This window comes from Cibotium barometz, chromosome 42 (assembly GCF_041138505.1).
Source record: "Cibotium barometz isolate CiBa-2024 chromosome 42, ASM4113850v1, whole genome shotgun sequence".
Classification (NCBI taxonomy): Eukaryota; Viridiplantae; Streptophyta; class Polypodiopsida; order Cyatheales; family Cibotiaceae; genus Cibotium; species Cibotium barometz.
This window is the reverse complement of record NC_141087.1, coordinates 43,841,163-43,866,014: the sequence shown is the minus strand read 5'-3', so window position 1 is coordinate 43,866,014 and position 24,852 is coordinate 43,841,163. Positions and strand designations below refer to the sequence as shown.

General features: G+C 46.5%; 1 protein-coding gene across 6 annotated transcripts in view; it reads right to left on the bottom strand.

Annotated features, from left to right (window-relative positions):
• LOC147614517 (F-box/LRR-repeat protein 15-like) overlaps window positions 1–24,852 on the bottom strand; it is a 95,828-nt gene that overhangs the window by 52,021 nt on the left and 18,955 nt on the right. For 5 of the 6 annotated variants that reach the window (XR_015263143.1, XM_086781072.1, XM_086781073.1 and 2 more), the window contains 5 exons: window positions 13,005–13,275; window positions 12,789–12,887; window positions 12,443–12,531; window positions 12,245–12,344; window positions 11,845–12,015 (listed from right to left, as the gene is read on the bottom strand). Coding sequence is in view for 5 of the 6 variants with exons in the window: in XM_086781072.1 (XP_086637198.1) it covers window positions 11,845–12,015; window positions 12,245–12,344; window positions 12,443–12,531; window positions 12,789–12,887; window positions 13,005–13,275 (730 nt within the window). In the remaining variant the exon portion in view is untranslated. The remainder of the gene's footprint in view (window positions 1–11,844; window positions 12,016–12,244; window positions 12,345–12,442; window positions 12,532–12,788; window positions 12,888–13,004; window positions 13,276–24,852) is intronic. The other variant, XM_086781075.1, reaches the window with a different exon arrangement.

Here is a 24,852-nt window from a genome sequence, read left to right as displayed (position 1 = left end):
CTGATCTTATTGTGGTCATTCTCGAAGTAGGAGCAAAAGTCTCTTCATAATCTATTCCCTTTTTCTGGGAGTAGCCTTTAGCCACAAGTCTTGCTTTGTACCTGTCATAGTACCATCAGACTTTCTTTTGACTTTGTACACCCACTTTGTGCCAATTACATGCTTGCCTTTAGGCAATTCCACAAGATCCCATGTATTATTCTTCATGATAGAAGAAATTTCAGCTTGCATAGCTTGCAACCAATGCTCATTCTCATGTGCTTCTTCATAAGAAGAAGGCTCTTCTGAATCAAAGAGACCACCCATTGCGAATGCAGACTCCCCACGATGTACATTCAAGGCATGGCTGGAACTAGCCCTTGTTCTACCTGTGAGTGGAGCTGCAAGTTTGCTTTCTTGCAAAGTTTTCAGCAACCATCTTGGCACTGACTTGGCTGTGTCTATGGCTGTTTGCTCTTCCCTGACAAGATCTTCCACTTCTTCCACAGAAGGGGGCTGAATGGCTGGTTGGTCCACATATTCTACATGTGGATTTTCTTGTGTAGGGGCTGGCTGATCTGAATCCCCCCTAATTGCAATGGGTAAAAGTCCATCAAACATGTCCTGTATGCCTGTATCATTGCTTTTATACAAGCTGACCATGGGCTGTTCTGAATTTTCAGCAAATATCACATCTCTACTCACAAAAATCCTTCGTGTAGTTGGATTATAAAGACGGTATCCTTTGCTTTCATTGCTGTAGCCCACAAAAATGCATTTAATTGCTTTGTCATCAAGCTTTGTTCGGAGTTGTTCTGGCACATGTGCATATGCCAAACACCCAAATGTACGCATATAATCCACTGTTGGCTTTCGGCTATACCAAGCCTCAAATGGTGTTATGGTTTTCAAAGCTTTTGTTGGACACCTGTTCAACACATGAGTTGCACACATTATAGCTTCCATCCAAAATTTGTGAGGCAACTTTTGTGCTTTCACCATGCATCTTGCCATCTCCATGAGAGATCTATTTTTCCTTTCAGCTACACCATTCTGCTGCGGTGTATAAGGCACAGTACATTGGTGTTTGATGCCCTTTTGAAGCATATAATCCTTGAATGCATTTGACATGTATTCTCCACCTCTATCTGAGCGAAGTGTTTGGACTTTACATGCACACATATTTTCAGCCATTGCTACAAAGTGTCGAAAGCATGTAAACACATCTTCTTTCGCTTTCAAAGGGTAAGCCCAAGCAAACCTGGAGTAGTCATCAATGAATGTGACAAAGTAAAGATGCCCCCCTATGGATGGTGTCCGCATTGGACCACATACATCACTATGTATGAGCTGTAATTTATTTTCAGCTCTAACAGCTCCATCTTTGGGGAATGGTTTCCGATGCATCTTTCCCAAAATACACCCCTCACATACATGTCTTGGCGGAGACTCAAGAGGCGGCATATTATCAACCATATGATGCTTCTGCAAAAGCATCAAACTCTGAAAATTTACATGCCCAAAACGAGCATGCCATAGCTCTGCATCATGCATAGCAGGAGTGTGGGCAGCCACTGTATTTACATCAGAAGTGCGCTTGTCATAGCTGTCCAGCTTATACAAGCCTTTGTATCGTGTTCCAGAAGTGACTATTTCATAACCCTTTGATGGGTCTTTTACCAAACACTTCCCATCTTCAAATTCAACCTTTAAACCTTGGTCGTTTATGGCTGAGACGGAGAGCAGATTTTTCTTTATCCCTAGAACATACAATACATTTTTCATACATATATTGGCACCATTGGCTGCAATAAGTATGACATTATCAATTCCCTTTACTAGATATGTGGTATGATCTGCACATGATACAGTGCGGCCATTTGAAGCATAAACCAAGTGCTGAAATACATCTTTGCATGAAGTGATGTGGCTCGAAGCACCACTATCAAAATACCATGATGCATTCTGTCTGTCAGATGCAATGCAAGACATATCAGTGTTCGAAGCACTTGGTGTGTCACTAGCGCATGTGACCAAAAAAGTGTACTCTTCCTGGATTACATTAGCTGATTGCTTTGCTTTGTCATCCGAAGAGTCTGCTACTGCATTGCCTGCTTCTTTCTTTTTCTCTTTTGCAATCCTTTTCCTACATTCACTGATGTAGTGTCCAGGCTTATGGCAGTAGTGACATTTGCCCTTCTTTTTGGGCTTGTTTGCATCCCCTTTGTCAGACTTTTCACCACTAGAAGAGGGCTGTCCATGACCAGCCTTGCTAGACTGTTGTCCCCCATGCTTAAAGCTCTTTGCTTTACCCTTGTCCTTGGCTGTAAATGCCTTTTCTCCACCACGGTTGCTCGATATGTTTGCTCTTGTTTGCTCTTCCTGCAAGAGTAAACCCACGAGCTCTTCAAAAGTGACGGGATCACCACCTCCTCTCATCGAGAGGTTGAGAGAGGTGTGAAAGCCCAAGTAGGAAGGCGGTAAAGAATGAAGAGTATTGGTGACCATCTGTCTGTCTGGGATAACCTCATCAATGTTGAGCAATTGTTCCTGCAAATCTTTCACTTTGGTGAGATGATCTGCCATGGAGTCACCCTCACCCATAGAAAGAAGATCCAATTGCCTCTTCAAGTAGGCAACTCTTGCCTCGTTGCGTACCTGATACATTGCTTCCAACGTGTCCCATGCAAGCTTCGATGTCTTGCATGAACGAATGTGCGGAATAATAGTCCTTTTCACTGAAAGGGCTATCAATGACATGGCCTGTGCATCTCTCGAGTCCCATCTCTTCTGCTCTTGTGTGGGAGCAGGATCTACATCAGGAGCTCTTTGAGCACCTCCCCTTTGAAGCGTGGCTGGCTGAATGGTATGTGGGCGTGTGTCATCACCACACACGATGCCCCAAAGCCCTTTGGCTACCAGCAAATTACGGATCATAAAACTCCAGAGGGAGTAGTTAGATCCATCCAGCTTGTCCTCCTAGGTGAGCACACCAAATACATCTGTAGCATTCTGTGCCATGTCAACAAAGTATAACTGCAAGCAAACCAAGCACCAATGTGCACTGCCAGGCAACCAAATGTCCTGTGCAAATGTATGCCTCAAACCAAAGCAAGTGTAAACCTGCACCAAATTGTCCAATTACACTCAATGTGTATACATACGCGACAAATCGCAGCTGTAATGCCCAATTACATGCTCCAATCAAAAAATCCCCAATTTTTATGCACTCCAATCGCTTCAATGTGCATCTAATTGGCCAATTTTCACAAAAGCCCCAAATTTCTGCAAATGTAAGAGCTCCATTTGCTGATTTTGACCTCAATTTCAAAAACCCCCAAATTTCATCTGCAATTTTCTTTTCAATCTGATTGCACAGTATTTATTGTCTGCAAAATCGGCATATGACCTGCCCTGCAATGGCTGCAGATTTTGTATTTGACCTAGAAATTTGTATAGAAAAATACCTCCAGGCAAGGGCAGCAGGCTTGGAGCAGACAACTTGAAAAAAAAACTTGGCGATGGAGGAAGTCGTTGCAGGTGGCGAGCAGGCGGAATGTTGAGTCAAGCAATGTTGGGTAGTCGAGGTGGTGGCGGGCAGACGAGCAGGCGGAAGCGGCAGCCGTGGATAGTCGAGCTGGTGGCGGGCAGGCGACCAGACGTAACTGGAGTCGTCGGTGTAGTGGGCTAGCGCGAATGGCCTGAAACGGGCGACCAAGGGCGGGCGAGCAGTGGAGCCGGAGCGGGAGCCGTCAACGGCAGGTGTCGAGGTCGCTGGCAGCGAACGAAGGCCACAAACAGAGTTAGCGTGGGGCGCGAGCAGAGGCGGTCGTGGGGTAGCACACTCGGAGGTCGGAGCAGACGGGAACGGAACAGCGACGGCGGGCTTGGAGCGCTGGGCGAGGCGACGGCAACGGAGGCCGAACGGGACGAGATGTCTGGTGGCTGTGACGGAACGGCTAGTCTGCAGGGGCGTCGACGGAACGGGACGACGTTGTGTCCGTTGGAGTAGCACCGGCCGGAACGGGGCGGCTATAGCGCTGACGGAGCTGGTCGGCGCCGGCTGCAGAGGAAGCGCCGCCTGGGAGGCTGGGCGGAGGTGGTGGGCTCCCCACTAGTGCCGCCCGTCTCTGGCGGCTGGACGGCTGAGCTCTGACGGACGGAAACACAGCGGCAACGGAATCCGACGGACGGAAAAACGCAAGCGACGGAATTTGGCAGCCTGTGGACGGAATTTCACAGAAATTTTTCCAGCAGCAGTTTTCCAAGGCCAGCTCCCAGCTCCCAGCTCTGATACCAAATGTTGGGTGTTGGACTCACACACTCACACACACAAACCTGCACATTAGGGTTAGGTGCAGGGTAGAGAAGCTCACACACAGAAATGAGAGAGAGAGAGAGTGAGCCAAAAGTGTGGTATCCACAAAATGCAAGTCAACCCTTGCATGTGTGCCACATCCATATAATATAGAAGTACAAAATATTATATGTTAGAGTGTCCTTTCACACTTGATGTCCAAGGGGAAAAACCACATGGGAAAAAGTGCCCTTGGTTAAGCCCTGTTCACACATAGCACTACCATAAGTGAGCATATGCCTACAAATATTTTGTCTTTTATTGATGATGCCACATGCAAGGTGTGGGTTTATCCTCTTCGTTTGAAGAGTGATACATTCTCAGTGTTTGAGAAGTTTGTTGCTCATGTTGAGAATCAAACTGGCAAAACACTGAAGGCTTTGCGTTCCGACAATGGTGGAGAGTATATGTCCAAACAGTTTCAGGACTTTTGTGATGCTAAAGGCATCAAGAGGGAGCTCTGTACTCCTTATGATCCTCCACAAAACGGGACAGCAGAGAGGATGAACAGGACCATTCAGGAGAAGGTCCGTTCTATGTTGTCACATGCTGCGTTACCTCATGGTTTTTGGGCTGAAGCTGTTATGACAACCGTTCACCTTGTAAACAGGTCACCTAACACGAGGCTTGATGGAAAAGTGCCAGAGGAAGTATGGACAGGGAAGCCTCCGTCCTACAAGCACTTGAGAGTGTTTGGTTGCGTTGCGTACGTGCACATACGCAGGGAAATGCGCACCAAACTTGATCCTAAGTCTCACAAATGCATATTCTTAGGATATGGTGACAGAGGTGAAATGGGGTATAGACTTTGGGATCCCGTGAATAGAAAGATTATACGCAGCAATGATGTCATTTTTTGATGAAACATGCATGTATAAGGAGCTTGCAAGGCAACAGGAGCCTGGCAGAGTCATCTTTGATGATGATGGACATCATGGACAACAACCAAGGGCTGTAAATCAGCCATTACAGCAACAAAACCAGCCCTTAAATGGTGCTGAAAATGGTCCAAATGGACAGCCAGAGATGGCAGAAGATATCCCTATGGATATCCCACAGTTAGAGGAGATACCGGGCATGATCTTTCAACCTTATGGCATGGAACAGGAGCCACCAATAGGTGATATGCAGGCTGGACAGCAACCTGCAAATGATGGTCATTGGGTCGAAGGTCCACAAGACCCTCCAGACCCCCTGACAGGTTTGTTCCAGGGGTTGACTACTTGATGCTCACTGACTGTGGGGAGCCCTCTTGTTATAAGGAGGCTTTACAGAGGGCAAACAAGGCTCTTTGGGAGCGTGCTATGAAGTCAGAGATGGATTCTCTGCACAAAAATGGAACATGGAAGTTGGCGCATTTGCCTACAGGCAAGAAGGTTTTGCCATGCAAGTGGGTTTACAGGCTCAAAGTTGCACCTGATGCAAAGCCAAGGTACAAAGCCAGGTTAGTGGCTAAGGGCTTCAAGCAGGAATATGGTGTGGACTTTGATGAGATCTTCTCTCCAGTGGTCAAAATGACCACACTTAGAGCTGTATTAGCTTTGGTTGCTCATGATGATCTGGATTTGATTCAGATGGATGTGAAGACTGCTTTTCTTCACGGTGATCTCCATGAGGAGATATATATGCAACAGCCAGAGGGTTATGCAGTGAATGGAAAGGAGAAGCTTGTATGCAAGCTGAAAAAGAGTCTTTATGGGCTCAAACAGGCACCAAGGGAATGGTATCATAAATTTGATACATTCATGAAATCCCAGGATTTCAGGAGAAGTGACATAGATCACTGCTTATACACCAAGAAAGCTTTGGATGGAGTCTATTGATACTCATCTTGTATGTTGATGATATGTTGATTGCCGGGAAATCTCGTAAAGAGATGGATGCCTTGAAGAAGAGGCTGCATCAGACCTTTGATATGAAGGATTTGGGTGATGCAAATCACATTTTGGGTATGCGGATACTTCGGGACAGAAATCAGCATGTGTTGTATTTGTCTCAGAAGGAATACATTGGCAAAGTTTTGCAGAGGTACAATATGGAAAGGGGAAAGAAGACTAGTACTCCTTTGCCTCCATATGTGAAACTCAGTGCTAAGGACAGCCCACAGTCGGACAGTGAAACAGGGCTGATATGGCCAAGATTCCATATGCTTCAGCTTGTAGCACTCTCATGTATGCCATGGTTGCTACCAGGCCAGACATTGCATTTGCAGTGGGAGTAGTTTCTAGATACATGGCCAACCCTGGCAAGAAGCATTGGGAAGCAGTGAAAGGTGTCATGAGATACCTGAAGGGCACACAAGATATGTGCATTTGCTTTGGCAAACAGGATGCATTAGTGCATGGTTACACGGATTCGGATTATGCCGGTCATCCAGATAACCGGAAGTCTACTACCGGTTATGTGTTTACATTCACAGGAGGTGCTATGTCATGGATATCCAGGATGCAGAAGTGCACTGCCTTATCTACTACAGAGGCCGAGTATATTGCAGCCACAGAGGCTTGCAAGAAGGCATTATGGCTATCTCGGTTAGTGGTTGATTTGGGTTATACAGGGGATATTCCATTGTTGCATTGTGAGAGTCCGAGTGCCATCCAGTTGGCAAAGAACCCTGTCTTTCATGCAAAGACGAAGCATGTGGATGTGAAGTAACACTTCATCAGAGAGGTAATAGAGAACAAGCTGATTCAGCTTGTCAAGATTCATACGGATGACAACCCGGCTGATCTGTTGACAAAGAGTTTGCCTCCAGAGCGGTTTGCTCATTGCAGACACTTGATGGGCATTGGATGAGGCCAGTTTCAGCCTTGATATGGCCTTGTATATTATCATGTACATGCTGATTTTTCTTTTCCTTCATTTAAGGGCACTTTGCCTTTAAGTGGGAGTTGTTGGGGTAAAGGCATAATGCCCATCCTTATAGTGTGTACTAGCCCATAAGTTTTATAGTACATAGTACACTTAGTACTTTTAATGTACTAAGTGCACTATGTGTACTAGAGCAAATATACATGTGTGATAGGGGAGTCACACACTCATACTCTTGAGTTGACTTATCCCCACATGTCTCTCTCCCTTCTTCTCATTCAGTACTTTTTCATTTTGTTGGGATGACAGAGGATACCCCATACAGGTACTCCGATTTGTCTCATAGGCCGAGTTCGGTCTTTTGGAAGACGTTAATAAAATCTTTCTTTCTTTCTTTCTTTCTCTCTCTCTCCCTTCTTCTCTGTGTATGTGTCTCCCACATGAAACCCTAACAGACAGCTGAGCTTCCATAGCTCCTTCATGCAAGACCTGATATGCGGTATAATTAATCGCTTTACTGACAAAACAATCAAAGCCATCTCTTGGGCATCACTAGTATCCTATCTCTTCTGCTCCTGTGTGGGAGAAGCAGGTGCTGTAGCTTGCTCAACACAATGGCCAGGTGTATTAGGTGCTATGTCTACAGGGCGTACGTCAATCATATGATACATAACCCCATAAACCTTTTGCTACAACAAGGTTTTGGACCATGAAACTCCAAAGGGAGTAATTACTGCCATCCAATTTGTCCTCTTGGGACAAAACCCCGAATACATCAGCTGCATTACCAGTCATAATGTTGAAATCTCTTTGCTAAGAGATATGCAAACACTTGCAACCAGTGTGCTCTAAAAACACCTCTAGGCAAAATCCCAACGCATCGGAGTGCTACGACAGGCAATCACAAGTTCCAGAGCAAACTATTTTCCCCAAATACAAGGCTACAATAAGTGTTTGGAGTGTCCTAATGACACTTGCAAGCAAATCTTGCACAATCATTGCACATATATCCAAACAAGGCCTCTAGTATGAAAAGCCCCAAATTTCTATGCACCAATGGGTTGTACGATGTGCCAATTGGACATAAACGCAAAAATCCCCAAATGTTTATGCATCAATGGGCTCAATTTTGTGCCAATTGCACATAAATCACAAAAGCCCCAAAATTCTGTGTACCTTGTAGCTCTAGTAGTGCAATTAAGCACAAATTTCAAAAAAGTCCCAAATTTTCATCGAGTCCTGTACCTGAATTTTGCACCAAAGCATGTAATTCATGAAGGCCCCAAAAACAGAAATCCAAAAAATACCTATGTAAGGCTGGAGATTGGTGACTGAGTGTTGTGAGAAACTCTTTGTAGACCACTGTTTTGCAAAACTCCTGTAATGGAAAGCCAAAATCCCTGTAGGTCACCTCATAGATGGATGAACTTCAGTGTAGAGGTGGCTTTGATCAACTACACACCACCATAGCAAAGGCTCGTGACTCAGACTTCAAGATAGCAACACGTTGGTACTGTGAACATGAGATGCCATCAAGTGCAAGCGAGAAGCCCAAGTCTCCAAGCACAGGGCCACGCCGAGATGCAAGGGCAAGGCAGGGCAGGTGCGAAGCTGGCCAAGATCTGGACACCAGGTAAACAGGAGGCCGGCAGACTGCCTGGCCAAGAAAATGAGCGACGCCACCCAAACTTTTGCCCCCCTTCCCCCTCCCGTCCCCCTATGGGTGGGGCAGAGTGGCGATTAGCATATCGAGGCAGCACTAGTGCAGATGTTTCCCCCTCCGCCAGTGACCATGGTGGCTCAGCCCCACGAGACGGGCTTCGGGCAGCGTATGATCGAGGGAAACTCAAGCGAGGCAAGGCGACCTGGACAGGGCGTCACGTAGCACGATGGACAACCCATTCACTCGAAGGGAAGCCCTCTATTGCACGATGGACGGCTCACGGTTAGAACCGGGCCGTTTGACGCCAATGCTAATGCCGATGGACTGGAGAATACGTGACCGTGGGGTCTTGAGATGCAAGATGACCGAGAGACACCGTGTGCTAGGACAGAGAGTGGGTACGATAGGAAGACATGCACGGGACGTTGGCCCAAGATAGGGTTACACAGAAGCAAGCCAGTACACAGTACACAGAGATGGTGATAGATGGAGATGCAAAGCTGTAGAGACGTATGCACACACTCCTGTGCAGAGTCTTCCAAAATATTGAAAAGTTTGAGTTTGGGTTTTGATCTAGGTTTGAAAGAGTTAAAAACCATTGTAAAAAAGGTTCAAAGTGCCAATGAGGTGATAGCCCAAGTGGTGAAGGTGTTTGGCTAGGACCAAGTGGCAAGAGGTCCTAGGTTCAAACCCCAACAAGGTGCTTCCTTGACAACATCACCTATATAGGCGGATGAAAAACCGCCCACGTGCCGCGCGCATACGGGGGGTGAAAAACAGTAACTACCGGAGGAGCCTAACGCTAGTTGAAAAAAAAGGGCTTAAAATGGGTATTAAACACCAAGCATGGATTGTATGGTGCATAAGGTTTATACTTGAATAAACCTTTGTGTGCAAATAAGAGTTATATGGTTGATATTTTTACAAAAGATGAGAGTGGAGTGGAAAAAAGAGAAGGATAATTTTACCAACTGTTTTCTTGCTGTAAGATACAAAGGAAATCTTTTTAATACATGCTTTTCATATGATAGTTGTCACATGCGGAAGAACTTCCTGTATTAAGAACTATGCAAAACGCAACAATGAACAGAGAGGAGAGAGGGAGGGAGAGATGTTGCTGTAACAATGTTTTCTATATATGTGTATCAATATGTACATAGGTCCTAGCCAACATGGCCTCCAAAAGGAAAAACCTAAGCCTATGACCTGTCCCACCTATCAAGGATCAGATGGTTACAAAAGGAAATGAACTTGCCTATTTATAGGCTCCCGAATACCCCTACCTGCAATCGCCCAGCTGTCGACCAGCAGAGGACAAGCAAGAGTACATATTAAAATGCTAAAAAGCCAATAAATGCCCTCCTACTCCTTGGGTAAGATCCCTAGCATAAATCATGGCTAGACAATGCCGGAAAAGGTTCCTAATCATAGCCAAAATTGGGAGATTAGGCATGATTAAGGATGTCCACATGTTGTGCATGTGACATCCCCTCCTGCTAAGCTTGACGACACGAATCCAACTGATCTTGGATGACAAACATCATCCCTTTACTGCACCATCCTTGGAGTCCTCCAAAACTCGAGGCACTCTTGACCACTTGAATCTATCTTGAAAACCTTATGCTGCAACCTTGGATTACTCCAATCTCTAATGCTCTGTTTTGCGTAGAGAAACGTGCACCTATTCTTCTTGTCCCCTCCTTGGCCTGAAACCTTGCCTTCTTGAAAACCCGCATTCCCTTGTTCCCCCACCAAGCTAGACACCAGCACAACCCTAGTAAGCCCACACCCACAAGGCATGCACATCCCATACCACACACCCCTAGCCCTTGCCGTTGTCACTGGCATGGCTAACCAGTGGGCTAACCACTAGCTAGGACCCTTGGGATGCCCCAATCCCAAGGTAGAGCTCCCACAGTCGAACTGACTACAAATGAGCTATAATACCAACTTTTTAGCCTCAATGACCGGTTCACACTGCCATAAGAACTGTATGGTCCTCCTCTAACACTAGCCTCATTATGTCCACACAACATGGGATATAACAATATTGTCCATGGACTCTCATCATGCTGGGAAAAGAAAAAGCACAACAAAAAAATGTATACAATGATGTGGAGACAGAGTGATGTATATCCAATCCTGATCTAAAGCATCAATCTATCAATATCCATGAGTCTGTCTCAACATCAGCTGAATAAGTCACTCCTATGGTACTGGGAGCGGCTCATCCAGGATATCCAGCATGGGAGAGATAAGTAGAGTCAACAGGCTTGCTAGATCCACTGGGTGTAGGAAAGTGACCCTATGTCACTCAAAAGTCTCCTGACTCTGGAGCTAGTGGGTGGGGCGAGGTCAGGGTATTGGAGGTTGGGGGACCCAGGCTGGCTGGAGTGTAGTGGCTCAATCCAAGATGCCTCCAGGGTGTTGTCTGGTTGAGGATGGTGCAGCCAAGGCTCTGGACTCCACAGACTTTCCTCCTGTGGTCGGAAGAAACGGGTGATGATCGGCTGGAGGGGGTGCAGGCGGTGTCAGGATCGGGGTCGGGACACTCTTGAGGAGTGACATTATGTTGACGGAGCTCAAGGAGGAAGAGTCCGTGGCAGCGGCGAGCGCTGATCTGGATAGTCTATGATCCTGTCCAAATGCCCAAAGCCCTATCTGAAAAGGCAATGAAATCTCCCCCGGATCTTGTAGTATACTGGGAAATGGCAAGTGTAGTGCTCCTTTGAATCAACCTCTCGATAGCACAATTGTAGATCCTGTCCTCCCAGGATATCCTGCTCTTTCTTTCTTTCTATCCGAAGGCGATGTGAAAGAGAAATTTATTGACATCTTGGAGAAGGCCATAGAGGTCTGTGAGACAAAGTTAGGCCATCAATATGCATCATCTTTGCACCTATGTCTACTCTGTATCACAGCAGTTACTTGTTATCTCTGCTTCCTGATGGAAGGTGGACACTTGGTTTGGTGGGCAACACCCAGTCTTTTGAATACAACCCGCTGAAGCTCAATGAAAATTCAGAAGTCTTACCTCACAACTATCTAGAGTCAACGAGGTCAGCCTCGGGCAACCGCCTCCCTCACTGAAAACTTTGCATATGGAATTTGACAATGAGTCGCACTCTGAAAGGTCAACCGTACAGAGACCAGGGCATTGCAGTGACATCGTGGTGAGAGACACTTGCTTCTGAAGGACAAGTCTCTGCAAAGCACTCGTCAAAATCAGTGTTTGTATGAACCATGAAATAATAGAACCCACCCCAAAACCGTTACAACCAACCACAAATAGTAAGGTAAAACCTAGTCATACTTATGCCGGACAGACAAAGAACTAGGAAAGAAGTGGCACACGTAACTATCAACACGAGATCTTTATGTGATTCATCACAAGAATAACATCAGCAAACAGAGAAAAAAAGGAAAGGGCACACCTTAAGTGCAAGAGATGAGATATCAATGCGCTTCAAAACAGGGCAGGTAGATATGTTAATGTTCACCAACGCAGGACAACGTAGGGTCAGATCAATAAACCTGTCACAGCAAATTACAATTCAATCATAACAGCACCAATACATCTTTGATTCTTGTTCCAAAAAAAAAAAGAGTTCTCTACAAGCCAGTTTCCTCACTTGCGGCAATTGGCCAAAGTTATATTTTGCAACCGTTGCAAGTCCAGGACAACAGAGGTCAACAATGCACAGAGATCCAGCCTTATAGTCTGCATAAAGAACATACAGATAGAAGCCTGTGATTTACTGATTCACCTTACATGGTGTTACATCACTTGTGTTTACAGGATCCTCTAAAGAGATACATAGTAGAGAGTCTAGAGGGCTAGGCTAGTGGCCAATTGCAGGACAATGTCCTAGGGAGAAGTCTTAGGCATTTAATTGTGTGTTTCCCTAGGCATTTCTCCTCCCTAATCGGCCACATCATAGACTGGGCTGGCTCGCCAAAAATACAAGACTAACCAACCTCAAGCATCAAGCATTGTGAAAGTGCTGCCATTGATGTAGAATTGATGCCTTCACAGTTGTGTAACCTCAGCTCTTTTAGCATTGGCAAGCAAACACCCTACATGAGGCCACATGTTCACATTGACAACAAGGTCAGATATTAATAATTATATCATTGTTCATACTTCTTGTGGTTTATATTCATCAACGGCATAATTCCGAGCCATGTATTCACCTCCAATGAGATGTTCGGGCAATGAGATGCATCCAAAGTGTGGAGATTCAAACAAGAAACCGATATTTCTCGCAATGTTTCATCGCTGACATAGGAACACTGTGAGATATCCAAAGCTAAAAGTGCAGGACAAGCAGTGGCAGCTGCACGAATGCCAGCATCTGAAAGCTTGTGGCATAATGACACATCCAGGTTGAGCAGCATGGGGCACTGTAGGATTGCCGAGGCCATGCTTGTCCGCTTCAATGACAACGTATCCAGCAAAGGACACCTGTAAATTATATCAGTGAATTCTCTCTCTCTCTCTCTCTCTCTCTCTCTCTCTCTCTCTCTGGTGGTCTCTCCATCGATCTCCATCCATCGTATGTGCGTCCTGATCGATTGTGACGATCTAGGCGTCCAGATCTGTACACCATAGATGTGACCAGCGTGTCAAAAAGCCACAGCTTAGTGCGTGGCTCCTGAAACTGTACCTGTGAGCACATCCTCTCTAGACCTCCTAGTGCTGCATATCCTCTAGTCAATCTGGCCTCTGCTGCCCCCCTCATGGAAAATGTGGGCCCAATGAACACCACTCCAAGATATGTGTATGAGTCAACATACTCCACTGTCTCCTGCCCATAAGTAAAAATCGGCGCTGATCTCCAGACCCACTGAGCTGTAGTGTTAAACACCGTAACCTTGGCCTTACCAAGGTTAACTGAGAGCCCACTATCCTGTGCATAAGCATGTAAAGTATCCAAGTGCCTCTGCATACCCTCTGGTGAGTCTGCTATAAGCACAATATCATCAGCATATAAGAGCAGAGGTATCCAAGTGCCAGCCAACTGGGCTCCTCTGTCCCCTCGTGTCCCAATATAATCAGAGATCTCATCAATGTATAGTCCAAATAGAGTCGGAGAGAGCGGGCAGCCCTGTTTCACCCCTATAGTGGAGTGTACTGGCTGGGAGAGACCCTCTGAAGTCCACACCTGCCCAACTTGTCATGTGCACAGTGGGTATCTACCGTGTGCTATACGCATGCTAGACTAGTTTCGAGGCTTGGGGAAGCTTGGAACTAGGCAGGCTGATTGACAAGCTGAGTTAGGGAAATACTAACGGGCAGGCACCCAAGTATGGACGGGCGGGCGGCCAAGTGTGGACGCCCGATGACCGGCCAAGAGCCTATAAAAGGGTGACCAAGGTTAGTTATTGTAATATAGAGAGTCTCGCGAGTTTGTGAGAGCTCTATGGTCTTGGAGCCTGGATCTAGTGCAGACGTGCACCTGCTTTACGCAGCCGAGGCCGGCAACAATCTCGAGGCCCGCGAGGGCAGCTTCGTGGCGGTATGGGACATCACGAGGAGGAGATTGGTCGGTACGTCAACCTAGTTAGCTCAGCTCGTGGCTCGGTGGGGACAGCCAAGACTGTGGGCTTGCCCACGGCTGTCATGGTTGGGAGGTGAGTCAGGCCTGCACCCCCTTGCTTGTTTGTTGTTCGTTTGTTTGCAGGATTCGAGTTTCGAACCAAGATCGATCACGAGGGGATCCGTGGGGATTTGACAGTGGTATCAGAGCATACCTCGTGAACGAGCGAGTCGGTAGGTAGAGAAGAAGAGGTCGAAGTGCGGTATGTGTTAAAAACTTGCTGTTTTTTTCTGTGCATACTGCAGTTTTCAGTTTTGTATGTGTTTTTCCTTCATCAAAGAACCCCATGTTGATGGGAGATGGTAGGTTGAATAGGGTTGATTGCTTTTGCAAAGAAGAGGCCTTGTGTGCAGTCGCATAACTTGCACGGAGAGAAAAAAAAAAAAGAGAAAAAAAGCACGTTTATTGCTTTCGTTGCTTTCGTTGAACGCATGAGAGAGAGAGCGAAAGAGTGCTGGCGAGTGGGTTGCTGGCCGAGTTGTGTTGACGTGGCAGGCGGGCAGGTACCTTGCAGGCGGGCGGTTGCGTAGCCAGGCGGGCCAGGCAGCGCCAGGCCAGGCCAGGCTTGCGTAGCCAGCCCAGGCCCAGTACTGCCGGCGCCCAGACCACGTGGTTGTGTGGCCAGGCCTGCGCAGCCAGCCCAGGCGGCGCCTAGGCCAAGCGAGCGCCCACCCAGTCCACGCACGGTAGGCTACTCTGCCACAGACCACGTGCGAGTTGACGCAAGGCAGGCACAAGCTGGTGCGCAGTCTGGCGAAGGTGCTAGCGATGGCGGCTACTTCAGGTTACGTCAGCATCCGCCGGGAAGAAAGCATGTGCCGGCAGCTTTAGTCACCTGCAAACAGCCGACCGGTTAATCCAGGAGAGAAAAAAAAAAACAGAAGTAAAGCTTACGTTTTTTTTTACAAGCTTTCGTTTTTTTTTTTAAAGTTTAAATTTTTTATAAAAATTTAAAAGTCATCTCTCCTCCAAGGTTCAAAGGTTTCCAAGGTTTTATTTTTTTTAGACAAGAGAATATATATATCCATATATATATATATATTAAAATATATATATATATATATATTTATTCAAGAAAAAAAAAGAAAAAAAACACAAAAGCTAAAGTAAAAGCTAAGCATAGCTTTTTGAGATTTTTTGGCTTTTGGGAAACCTTTATAAACCCCCTCACGTGGGCTTCTTGCCACATATCTCTCGAGTTCTCAAGTTCTCGAGTTCTCAAGTTCTCAAGTTTTCAAGCTCTCAAGCTCTCGAGTTCGTTCGCACTTTCATTGTGCAAGGATCGAATTTTCTCTCCGCGTGCCCTCTTCACGATGTCGACCCAAGAATCAGAGTTGGAGCCCCTCGTGGAACGCGAAGGCTTGCCGGCTACGGAAGGCACTGATGCCGATCTTTTTGACGAGTTTGTGTCAAAATCAGATTTCCAAGAGTTCAAAGTAGCTCTCGAAGCTTCTTCGACGGAACATCAGGCACAAATCGCAGCCCAGATGCAGGCTTTGCAGAACTCCATCACTCTCTTGACCACTACCCTCTCTACTTTCTCGGGAATGGCTACCTTGGCTTCTGCTTTAGGCCCCAATATTACTCCAGAACCGTTCGGGGGCGAGCAAAAGCAGCGAACCAAGGAGATCGTGGACACTTGGCTACATGAGTGGCAAGTTCACTTTCAGTTTCATCCATATGATGATGGAAAGAAGATACAGTTAGCAGCAGGTTTCCTGTCCAGCAAAGCTTTGCTTTGGTGGAAGGAACTGAACCCTAAGCCAACGACTTGGGCACAGTTTGAAGATATTTTCAAGAAGGAATTCCTCAAGAAAGAGGATGACTACGATGTTGTTGCCCGGTTTTCAGCTTTGACCATGACCTCGCACCACCTCACTTATGAGGTCTACTCCAGAAGTTACGTGACTTGCAGATGAAAGCTACAAAGATGGATCCCACTACTCTTTTGGGGTTTTTCGTAGCTAGTTTACCCGACTCGTACCGATTACAAGTTAAAAATAACAAATGTAAAACTTTGGACGAGGCCATTCATTCAACTCGTATCTATGATGATACGATGGTCTCTTCCAAATCGAAACCCGTTACCGAGCAGGGGAACAAGCATAAAAGAAAGTTCTCCGCACCTATGGCTAACACGAATGACGCCAAGTCTTCGGACCAACCTTCGAAGAATACAAGTTCGACACCAGCGAAGAAGAAACAACTCCTTAGGGCTTTAAAGCTCAAGAAGGAAGGACGTTGTTTTATCTGCGAAGAAAAAGGACACATGCGTAATGAGTGCCCGAAGCAAAAGGGTACCAAGTCAAACGCAGGAGCCAAGCCAAAGGCAGCTAACCAATTGTCTTTGACAGGTACGTCAATTACTGTACTTTCTCGCCCTAGTACTTGTTCTGATTGTCTGTTCAATTCTAAAGTATTTGGCATGCATGATCTTCTCCGAGTTTATGGAGAAGTGAATGGCCATAAAATTCACATTCTTTTAGACCCTGGCAGTTCGCATAACTTTGTTAACTACAAACTTGTGCAGAAATTGAGTCTTGACACGACACTCAGCGACCATACCTATGAGGTACGTCTACCTGCGAGCAGACAAGTTTGGGATCGCAAGGTGGAGATGCTTCCAATCCAGATTCAAGACTACAAAGATACTCTAGAATGCTATGTTATGCATCTGGAAAATGTAGACTTGTTATTAGGGATTGAGTGGTTTAAGACTCTTGACGTCCAGATAGATTGGTCTAGTCATATTTTTTCTTTTCAGCATAGGGACACCAAGTATAGTATTTTAGGTGATTGTATTCATCCCTCTCAGGGACCTCTTGTAAATACTATTGATTTTGGAAATATAATGGATTCTTCTTTGTACACCGCTTTCCATTGTGTATTGATTCCACTTTCTTCTTTTCTCATCCCTTCCATGGATGTGAATGAATTAAGTGTGTTTGAAAGCAAAGAATTACAGAAGATACTTGATTCGTTTCAAGATGTATTTCCTAAGGAACTGCCATCGGGTTTACCACCTGAACGGGCAGTAGATCATCGTATTGACTTGATCCCTGGTGCTCATCCTGTGAGTATTCCACCTTATAGGATGAGCCAAGCTAAGGAAGATGAGTTGGCTAAACAACTCGCAGATTATTTGAGGATGGGCCAGATCCGTCCTAGTAAATCACCTTGGGGTGCACCTGTGTTGCTTAGGAGAAAGAAGGACAATACTTGGAGAATGTGTATAGATTACAAGAGATTGAACAAGCTGACAATTAAGAACCGTTATCCTCTCCCTAGATCAGATGACCTAATTGACCGGTTAGCAGGAGCGAAATATTTCACGAAGATAGATTTGCGTACTGGCTATCACCAGATACGTATTCATGAAAGGCATGTCGAAAGAACCGCCTTTCGGACTAGGTATGGCCATTACGAGTTTCTCGTATTACCTTTTGGGTTAACCAATGCTCCAGCCACTTTCCAACAAATGATGAACGATCTTTTTCGTGAACATTTAGGGAAATTTGTGGTGGTATTCCTGGACGATATTTTGATATATAGCCGTACTCTTGAGAATCATGTTAGACACCTCACGATTGTCTTATCTATTTTAAGACAGAATCGACTATATGCTAAATTGAGTAAATGTGAGTTCTTTATGACCGACATCATTTACTTGGGACACAAGATCACTAGAGATGGATTGAGCATTGACTATGACCGAGTTCAGAAGGTTTTGGACTAGCCTATACCGCGAACAGTGAAACAACTTCGTTCTTTTCTCGGTTTTGTAGTTTTTCTTAGGAAATCTGTACGGGAGTACTCTCAGCTCACACTACCGATGACCGACTTATTGAAAGGTCGTGGACGTAAGTCCAATCAGCCTATCACTTGGAATAACGATTTGGATATGGCCTTCAGACTTTTGAAAGATAAAGTCAAGGAAGCACCTATCTTAGCATTGTCTAATCCTAGTCGGTCTTATGTTCTTGAAATTGATGCCAGTGACTATGCTATCGGGGCTGCTTTATTTCAAGATGGTAGACCAGTTGCTTTTGAAAGTAAAAAGCTAGACGACACTCAATCTCGTTGGCCAACCCTTGAGAAGGAGCTTTATGCTGTGATTCATGCTCTCAAGGTTTAGAGACATTATTTATATGGCTCCAAGTTTGTGGTATTGACTGATCATCAGTCAATCAAGTATGTGTGTGATGCGGATGATTTGAGAGGCAGGAAAGCTCATTGGGCGGAGTTAATGCAAGATTTTGATTTTGAGATCCGTTATCGGAAAGGGTCCATGAATAATATTGCAGATGCGCTTAGTCGGATTAGAGAGGTGAATACTTTGTCGTTCACCGAGATTTCTACTGACTTATTTCAGTCATTGAGAGGGCTTTGCAGGACTGATAGTTATTTTGGTCCATTTTGGCAGAAGATCCAGGACGGGAGCTCGTTGATTGACCAAGACTCGGTGACTGCGCAGTCTACCATTCAGGCTGCAGGAGGTCAGTGGATGATTCGGAATGGTTTGCTATTCCGTAATGACAAAATTTGTGTACCACAGATCCCGGACATTAGGTCCAAGATTCTGAAGGAGTGTCACGACGCACCTTTTGCTGGACACCCTGGGGTACACAGGACACTATCTTTAGTGAAACACACTTTTTATTGGCCGAAGATGAAAGGGTATGTAGAAGATTATGTTCTCAAGTGTCAGATTTGTCAGGCAAATAAAGCTGAACGCTTTAGACAGGCTGGGTTGTTGCATCCTTTGCAAATCCCACGTAATAAATGGGAAAGTATTTCCATGGATTTTATTACCGGATTGCCAAGAACACATCAAGGCCACGATTCTATTTGGGTTGTGGTAGATCGCTTGACAAAGATGGCTAGATTTTTACCGACCCGGAAGACTATTACAGCTACGCAATTAGCTCGGCAGTTTATCGAGCAATTGTTTAGACTGTACGGGTTACCGCAGGACATAGTCAGTGACAGGGAGTTTACGAGTGACTTTTGGAAACTTGTTTTCGAGAAGTTGGAAACAACTTTGAATTTGAGTTCCTCTGATCATCCTCAATCTGATGGCCAGACTGAAAGAGTGAATCTGATTTTGGAGGATATGCTTCGAGCATATGTATCCAAAAGACAAAGTTCATGGGAGGATTATCTTCCTATGTTAGAATTTGCATATAATAGTACTAAGCATACGAGTACAGGGTTTAGTCCTTTCATGCTTATGTACGGTTTTCAACCAAGATCACCTGTTACAGTAGGATTCTCAGGACTTCAGCATGATGCAGCACGTAATTTTTTGCAAGATATGCAAGAAATGTTACAAGTTGCGAAGGAATCTATTAGAAGTGCTCAAGACCGAGACAGGTTTTATTCTAATAGACATCGTTCACCCAGAGAGTTCTCTGAAGGAACGATGGTGTATTTGCGAGTTCCGAAAGATTCCGAGACTTTACGGACAGGTAGATCTCCGAAATTATCCCCTAGATACTGTGGACCATTTCGTGTTACACGACGGATTGGTTCAGTTGCATATGAATTGGATTTGCCTTCTCATGTGAAAGTTCATCCTGTATCTCATGTCAGTAGACTTAAGGAAGTACTGGGTGGAGCAGATCAGTTAGTTACTCCTCAAGAAATTATAGATGTCCAGGACATGACATTTGTTCCACACGAACCTGAAAAGATTCTTGGATTTCGTGAACGAAGATTGCATCATACGCTTATCACGGAATACAAGATCAAGTGGAAGGATCGTGTTGAGGAGGACGCTACATGGGAGACATTGACTTCTCTTCAGAGAGATTACCCTGGCTTTTTAGTGAGCTCAGGAGTGAGCTCTTAGAGGAAGGGGAGTATGTCATGTGCACAGTGGGTATCTACCGTGTGCTATACGCATGCTAGACTAGTTTCGAGGCTTGGGGAAGCTTGCAACTAGGCAGGCTGATTGACGAGCTGAGTTAGGGAAATACTAACGGGCGGGCACCCAAGTATGGACGGGCGGGCGGCCAAGTGTGGACGCCGGATGACCGGCCAAGAGCCTATAAAAGGGTGGCCAAGGTTAGTTATTGTAATATAGAGAGTCTCGCGAGTTTATGAGAGCTCTATGGTCTTGGAGCCTGGATCTAGTGCAGACGTGCACCTGCTTTACGCAGCCGAGGCCGGCAGCAATCTTGAGGCCCGCGAGGACAGCTTCGTGGCGGTATGGGACGTCACGAGGAGGAGATTGGTCGGTAGGTCAACCTAGTTAGCTCAGCTCGTGGCTCGGTGGGGACAGCCAAGACTGTGAGCTTGCCCACGGCTGTCATGGTTGGGAGGTGAGTCAGGCCTGCACCCCCTTGCTTGTTTGTTGTTCGTTTGTTTGCAGGATTCGAGTTTCGAACCAAGATCGATCACGAGGGGATCCGTGGAGATTTGACACAACTACTGTCTCATAAACTACCATAATACCCCAAATGAGCTCACATGGAACCCCCAAGTCTTGCAGCCTGCGCATCAGTCTAGCTCTGGGCATTGTGTCAAAGGCCTTGCGGAAATCCACAAAGCCACAATAGATCCTCCTCCCATGTGCTCTGCCCTCCTCAATGATAGCCCTGAGGGTAAAGATATGATCCAAAGTAGAGAATCTCCTCCTGAATCCGGCCTGTCTCCCCTGAGCTCGGACCCCTCGTCTCTCTGCCCATCTGCTCAACTCCTACTCAAGAATAGAGGCATATAGCTTGGCCAACGAGTGACCAATCATAATGGTGCGGTAGTTAGTCGGCAGGCTCGGATCTCAAGACTGGAGTACCGGCACAATCGTGGAAGTACTCCAAGTCCCAGGAAACCCCTCACACATGGCTCTATTAAACATGAGAGCTAGCAAGTCTGCAATCATATCTCTAGCATGTATGAAATGCTCGGCTACAATGCCCTCATGATCCTGTGCCCTCCCTGTATGCAATCTGTTGATGGCCCTCCTCACCATCTCTGCTGTGAAGAAGGTAGAAGTGGGTGGACAAGGCTTTGGAGGGTTCAGTAGTGGTGGCTGCTTTGGTACTGTGTACAGGGAGGCTGCATACTTGCCCCATGTATCCGGAGAGGTAATGGCCAGTGGTGGGGGGTGCTCTCTAAGCAATCTCCAGGCCTCCCCAGAATCCTGACTGAAAAACAGCTGATACATGTCTCTCTCCAGCCGAGCTAAGACTGCTCTCTTCTTCCGCCGAATGAGGCATCGGAAGATGATGCGTGACTGTCTATATGTAGTAGCACCTGTCGCCACCTCTCTCTGTAGCCGGGCTCTAAGCTCCCTACAGTCATCATCATACCAACTATTCTGGGGCATGCTCCCAGGACGTGGTCGTACTGTGGGCTACTTGTGTGGGAAGGTCGTCGCTGCAGCTGTATGTAAAGCCTCTATCAGGATCTGTGTGAGCTCTGCTAATGGCCTCTGTGGATCCTCTGCACTCAACAAGCTGTAGATCTCCGCGGTGTATACTCCATCAGTGTCTCTACAGAAGGTATATCTCGGGTGATAGGACTGCCCAACCTGGCGGGTACTGTAGTCGAAATCCACCGTAAAGGAGAGAAGTGCATGATCCACCGTAACTCCGATGGGCCTGGGGCCAATCGCAAAATCTTGTATACTCGGGATGAAGGTTGGCGAGGCTAAAACATAATCCACTGTGCTGGCCCCATGTCTATGTGGAAAGCAAGTAAAGCCACTGGCAAGTGGATACCTCTCTAGGCCATTTAAAATGGCCAACCCATGTGCAGTCCCCATCTCCAAGAGGTATCTCCCATACTCAGTACACTCCACCTCATCCTATGATCTCCAAGTCAAACACATCTCCTCCACATCTATCTCTCTCAACATCTCCTCCGAAGTGTCAAAGAAGGAGGTCTAGTACTGAGCCGTTCGAGCATTAAAGTCCCCAAGTATGATAACATCTCCCTCCCTGGAGAACTCCCATATGTCCTCATCTAGAATCATATATGGAGATTGCCCCTTGGGCGCTGCATAATGAGATGTGCTGGGTGGAAAGTAACATATAGCAATGTATAGGGGTCTACCCTCATCTGCCCTCACTCTAACCCACATGTACCTTGCGCTCTCATCACGGCACATAACATGGATGAGTGGCTGAAGCTCCTCTCTAAAAAGAACTGCAACTCCTCCAGATCCGCGACCACCATGCTTCGAACGGGCCTCCTGTCTACAAGTCGTCTCCCATCTGTATCCCGCCACTCTCGGTAATGTGCTGCCTCGGGCCTGATGTGTCTCCGAGCATTGCACTTCCATACTGCAAGTCTCAGACTGGTCCCATAGGTCTCGCACCGTCAGGTGGTGCGTCTCTCTAGTATCACCACTCTGCCTCCTCTGTAAAATGCTAGCTTCCCTTTTTCTCTGGCAACCCTAATCTCCGGCATGCACTCCCTCATATGTGCTAGCTGTGCCAAGGTGAGGTCATCTCCTAAAAAGATGCCCGTTTTCTTAAGGGCCGAGCGCTTGGCCAAGAAACCCTTCTTGGCCTCCAAGGTGGGAAAGCGTAAAATGAGAGCTCTCTCCTCCATTCTAGTCTTTCTTGCCCACTCTCCAAGCCCCCATGTGTGTAGGCCTCGAAATGCCCATGCGTGTGTATAAATCTTTGGCTTCCTCCTCTACACTGTCACCGTCCTTAAGACCCGTGATCCACACATGAAGTTCCCTTGTCTTTCTTCTTTGTTCCCCCTCAATGGTTAGGTTGATAATCTTCGAGGTAGATGTGCTTTCGGCCTCCTTGTTCTTACCTTTCTTGACCACTTCTATCCATTTCTCCGTTTCATCTACTTGCTTTTGCGTCTTCGTGAGCACCTCCACCCACGAGGTCTCCCGGCCCTTCTTTTCTTCTCCCTCTTGAAGTGTTCTCACTTGGGCCTTGATGGTGTTCAGCTCCTCCATCATGGCGGGCTGAATTTCACCTTCCTCGAGCTTATGTTGAGCACGTGCTTCTTCTATCTCCTTCTTGAGATTTGTGATCTCTGCATCTTGGGCTGCTATCCGCGCTTCAAGCTTCTTGACTTTGTCAAGAAGGCTCCGGTTGACCATATTAATTGCATTGTCCGTCTCTTTGTTGTGTTGTTGGATGGCTGCCTTGATCAGGTCTTCAATGTCGATCCTCTCCATCTTGTCTTGGGCTAAAAAAGGCTGGTTTTGGGTTAAAAATTAATTAACCCTTGGCCATAGGAGGAGCTCCGGGCATGTTTGCAGCGCTTCCCACAGAGAGAGGCCAGAGGGGGCTGTTGCGAAGAGAGATAAAGATAGGCAGCAGGCGGGAGAGAGAGAGAGAGAGAGAGAGAGGTGGCTCTCTGAATAAAATGGGATATCTCTCTCTGATGGCTGTATATGCTTTGCATCTGCATACATAATGCTCCTCACTCTCCACCTCCTCTCTGCACAATCTGCATACCCTCTCCTCTCGAGGGATCCGTGCTGCTCTGCCAGTCTCAATCTCCAATTGGTGTGATGAAACTCTAAGCTGACCAATAGCCACTCGGGAGCTGTGGGGTAAAGAGCCCTCCATGTATCTAGGCCTCTCTATAAATCCATCATCAGTGATACTCATGAAGTGATCTCTGTAGTATAGCATCTTCGGTGGAAGAGGCTGTGTAGGCGATATCCATGTCTCTCGTGTATAGAGCTGCCATAGATCCTATCTCAATACTATGTTCCTCTCACTATGAGAGAGACGGATATGTGGTACATCCCTGTCATACTGGAATGGTGGTAGATGATCCATGTCTAGGCCATGCTGTGAGAACCAATGTGTGACCTGTGCATACCATGATCCTCTGTCTCCTGCCTCTGCCAGCTGTCTACATGCCTCAAAAGCTTGCTCTGTATGACAATCTGTCCTGTGGCATCTCTCTCAATCTATCTAGCAGGCATATAGTCTAAAATATGGCCTCTACCATCATAGGAGGCGCAGCAAACTCTGCTCGGATAATGTCATGATGTACTGATGGTTTGCTGCGTATCATGCGAGCCATCATGAGGGCCTGTGGTCTCTCTATCTGTGTCCACCAATGGGTAGCAAGGCCAGGCGCCCAAACCGCTGCTCCATACATCAATGCCGGTGTGACTAATGTGTCAAATAGCCACCCCTTCGTCCAGGGCTCCTGAAAATGCGCCTGGTGGCACTGTCTCTCTAGCATAGCCAATGCTGCATATCCCCGTGTCAATCTAGCTCTGGCTGCTGAACCCATGGTGAAGCGTGTGGCTGCTGCAGAGAAGGTAACCCCTAGGTACACGTATGATGTCACCACCTCCACCTGGCATCCTGCGAGAGTGAATGTCAGCTGACTCCTGCCCTGTCTCGATGTATGAAAGACCATAACCTTGGTTTTCCCAAGGTTCACAGTAAGACCCCTCTATGTGCAAAAATCATCAAGTGCATGTAGATGCTATTGTAGACCAC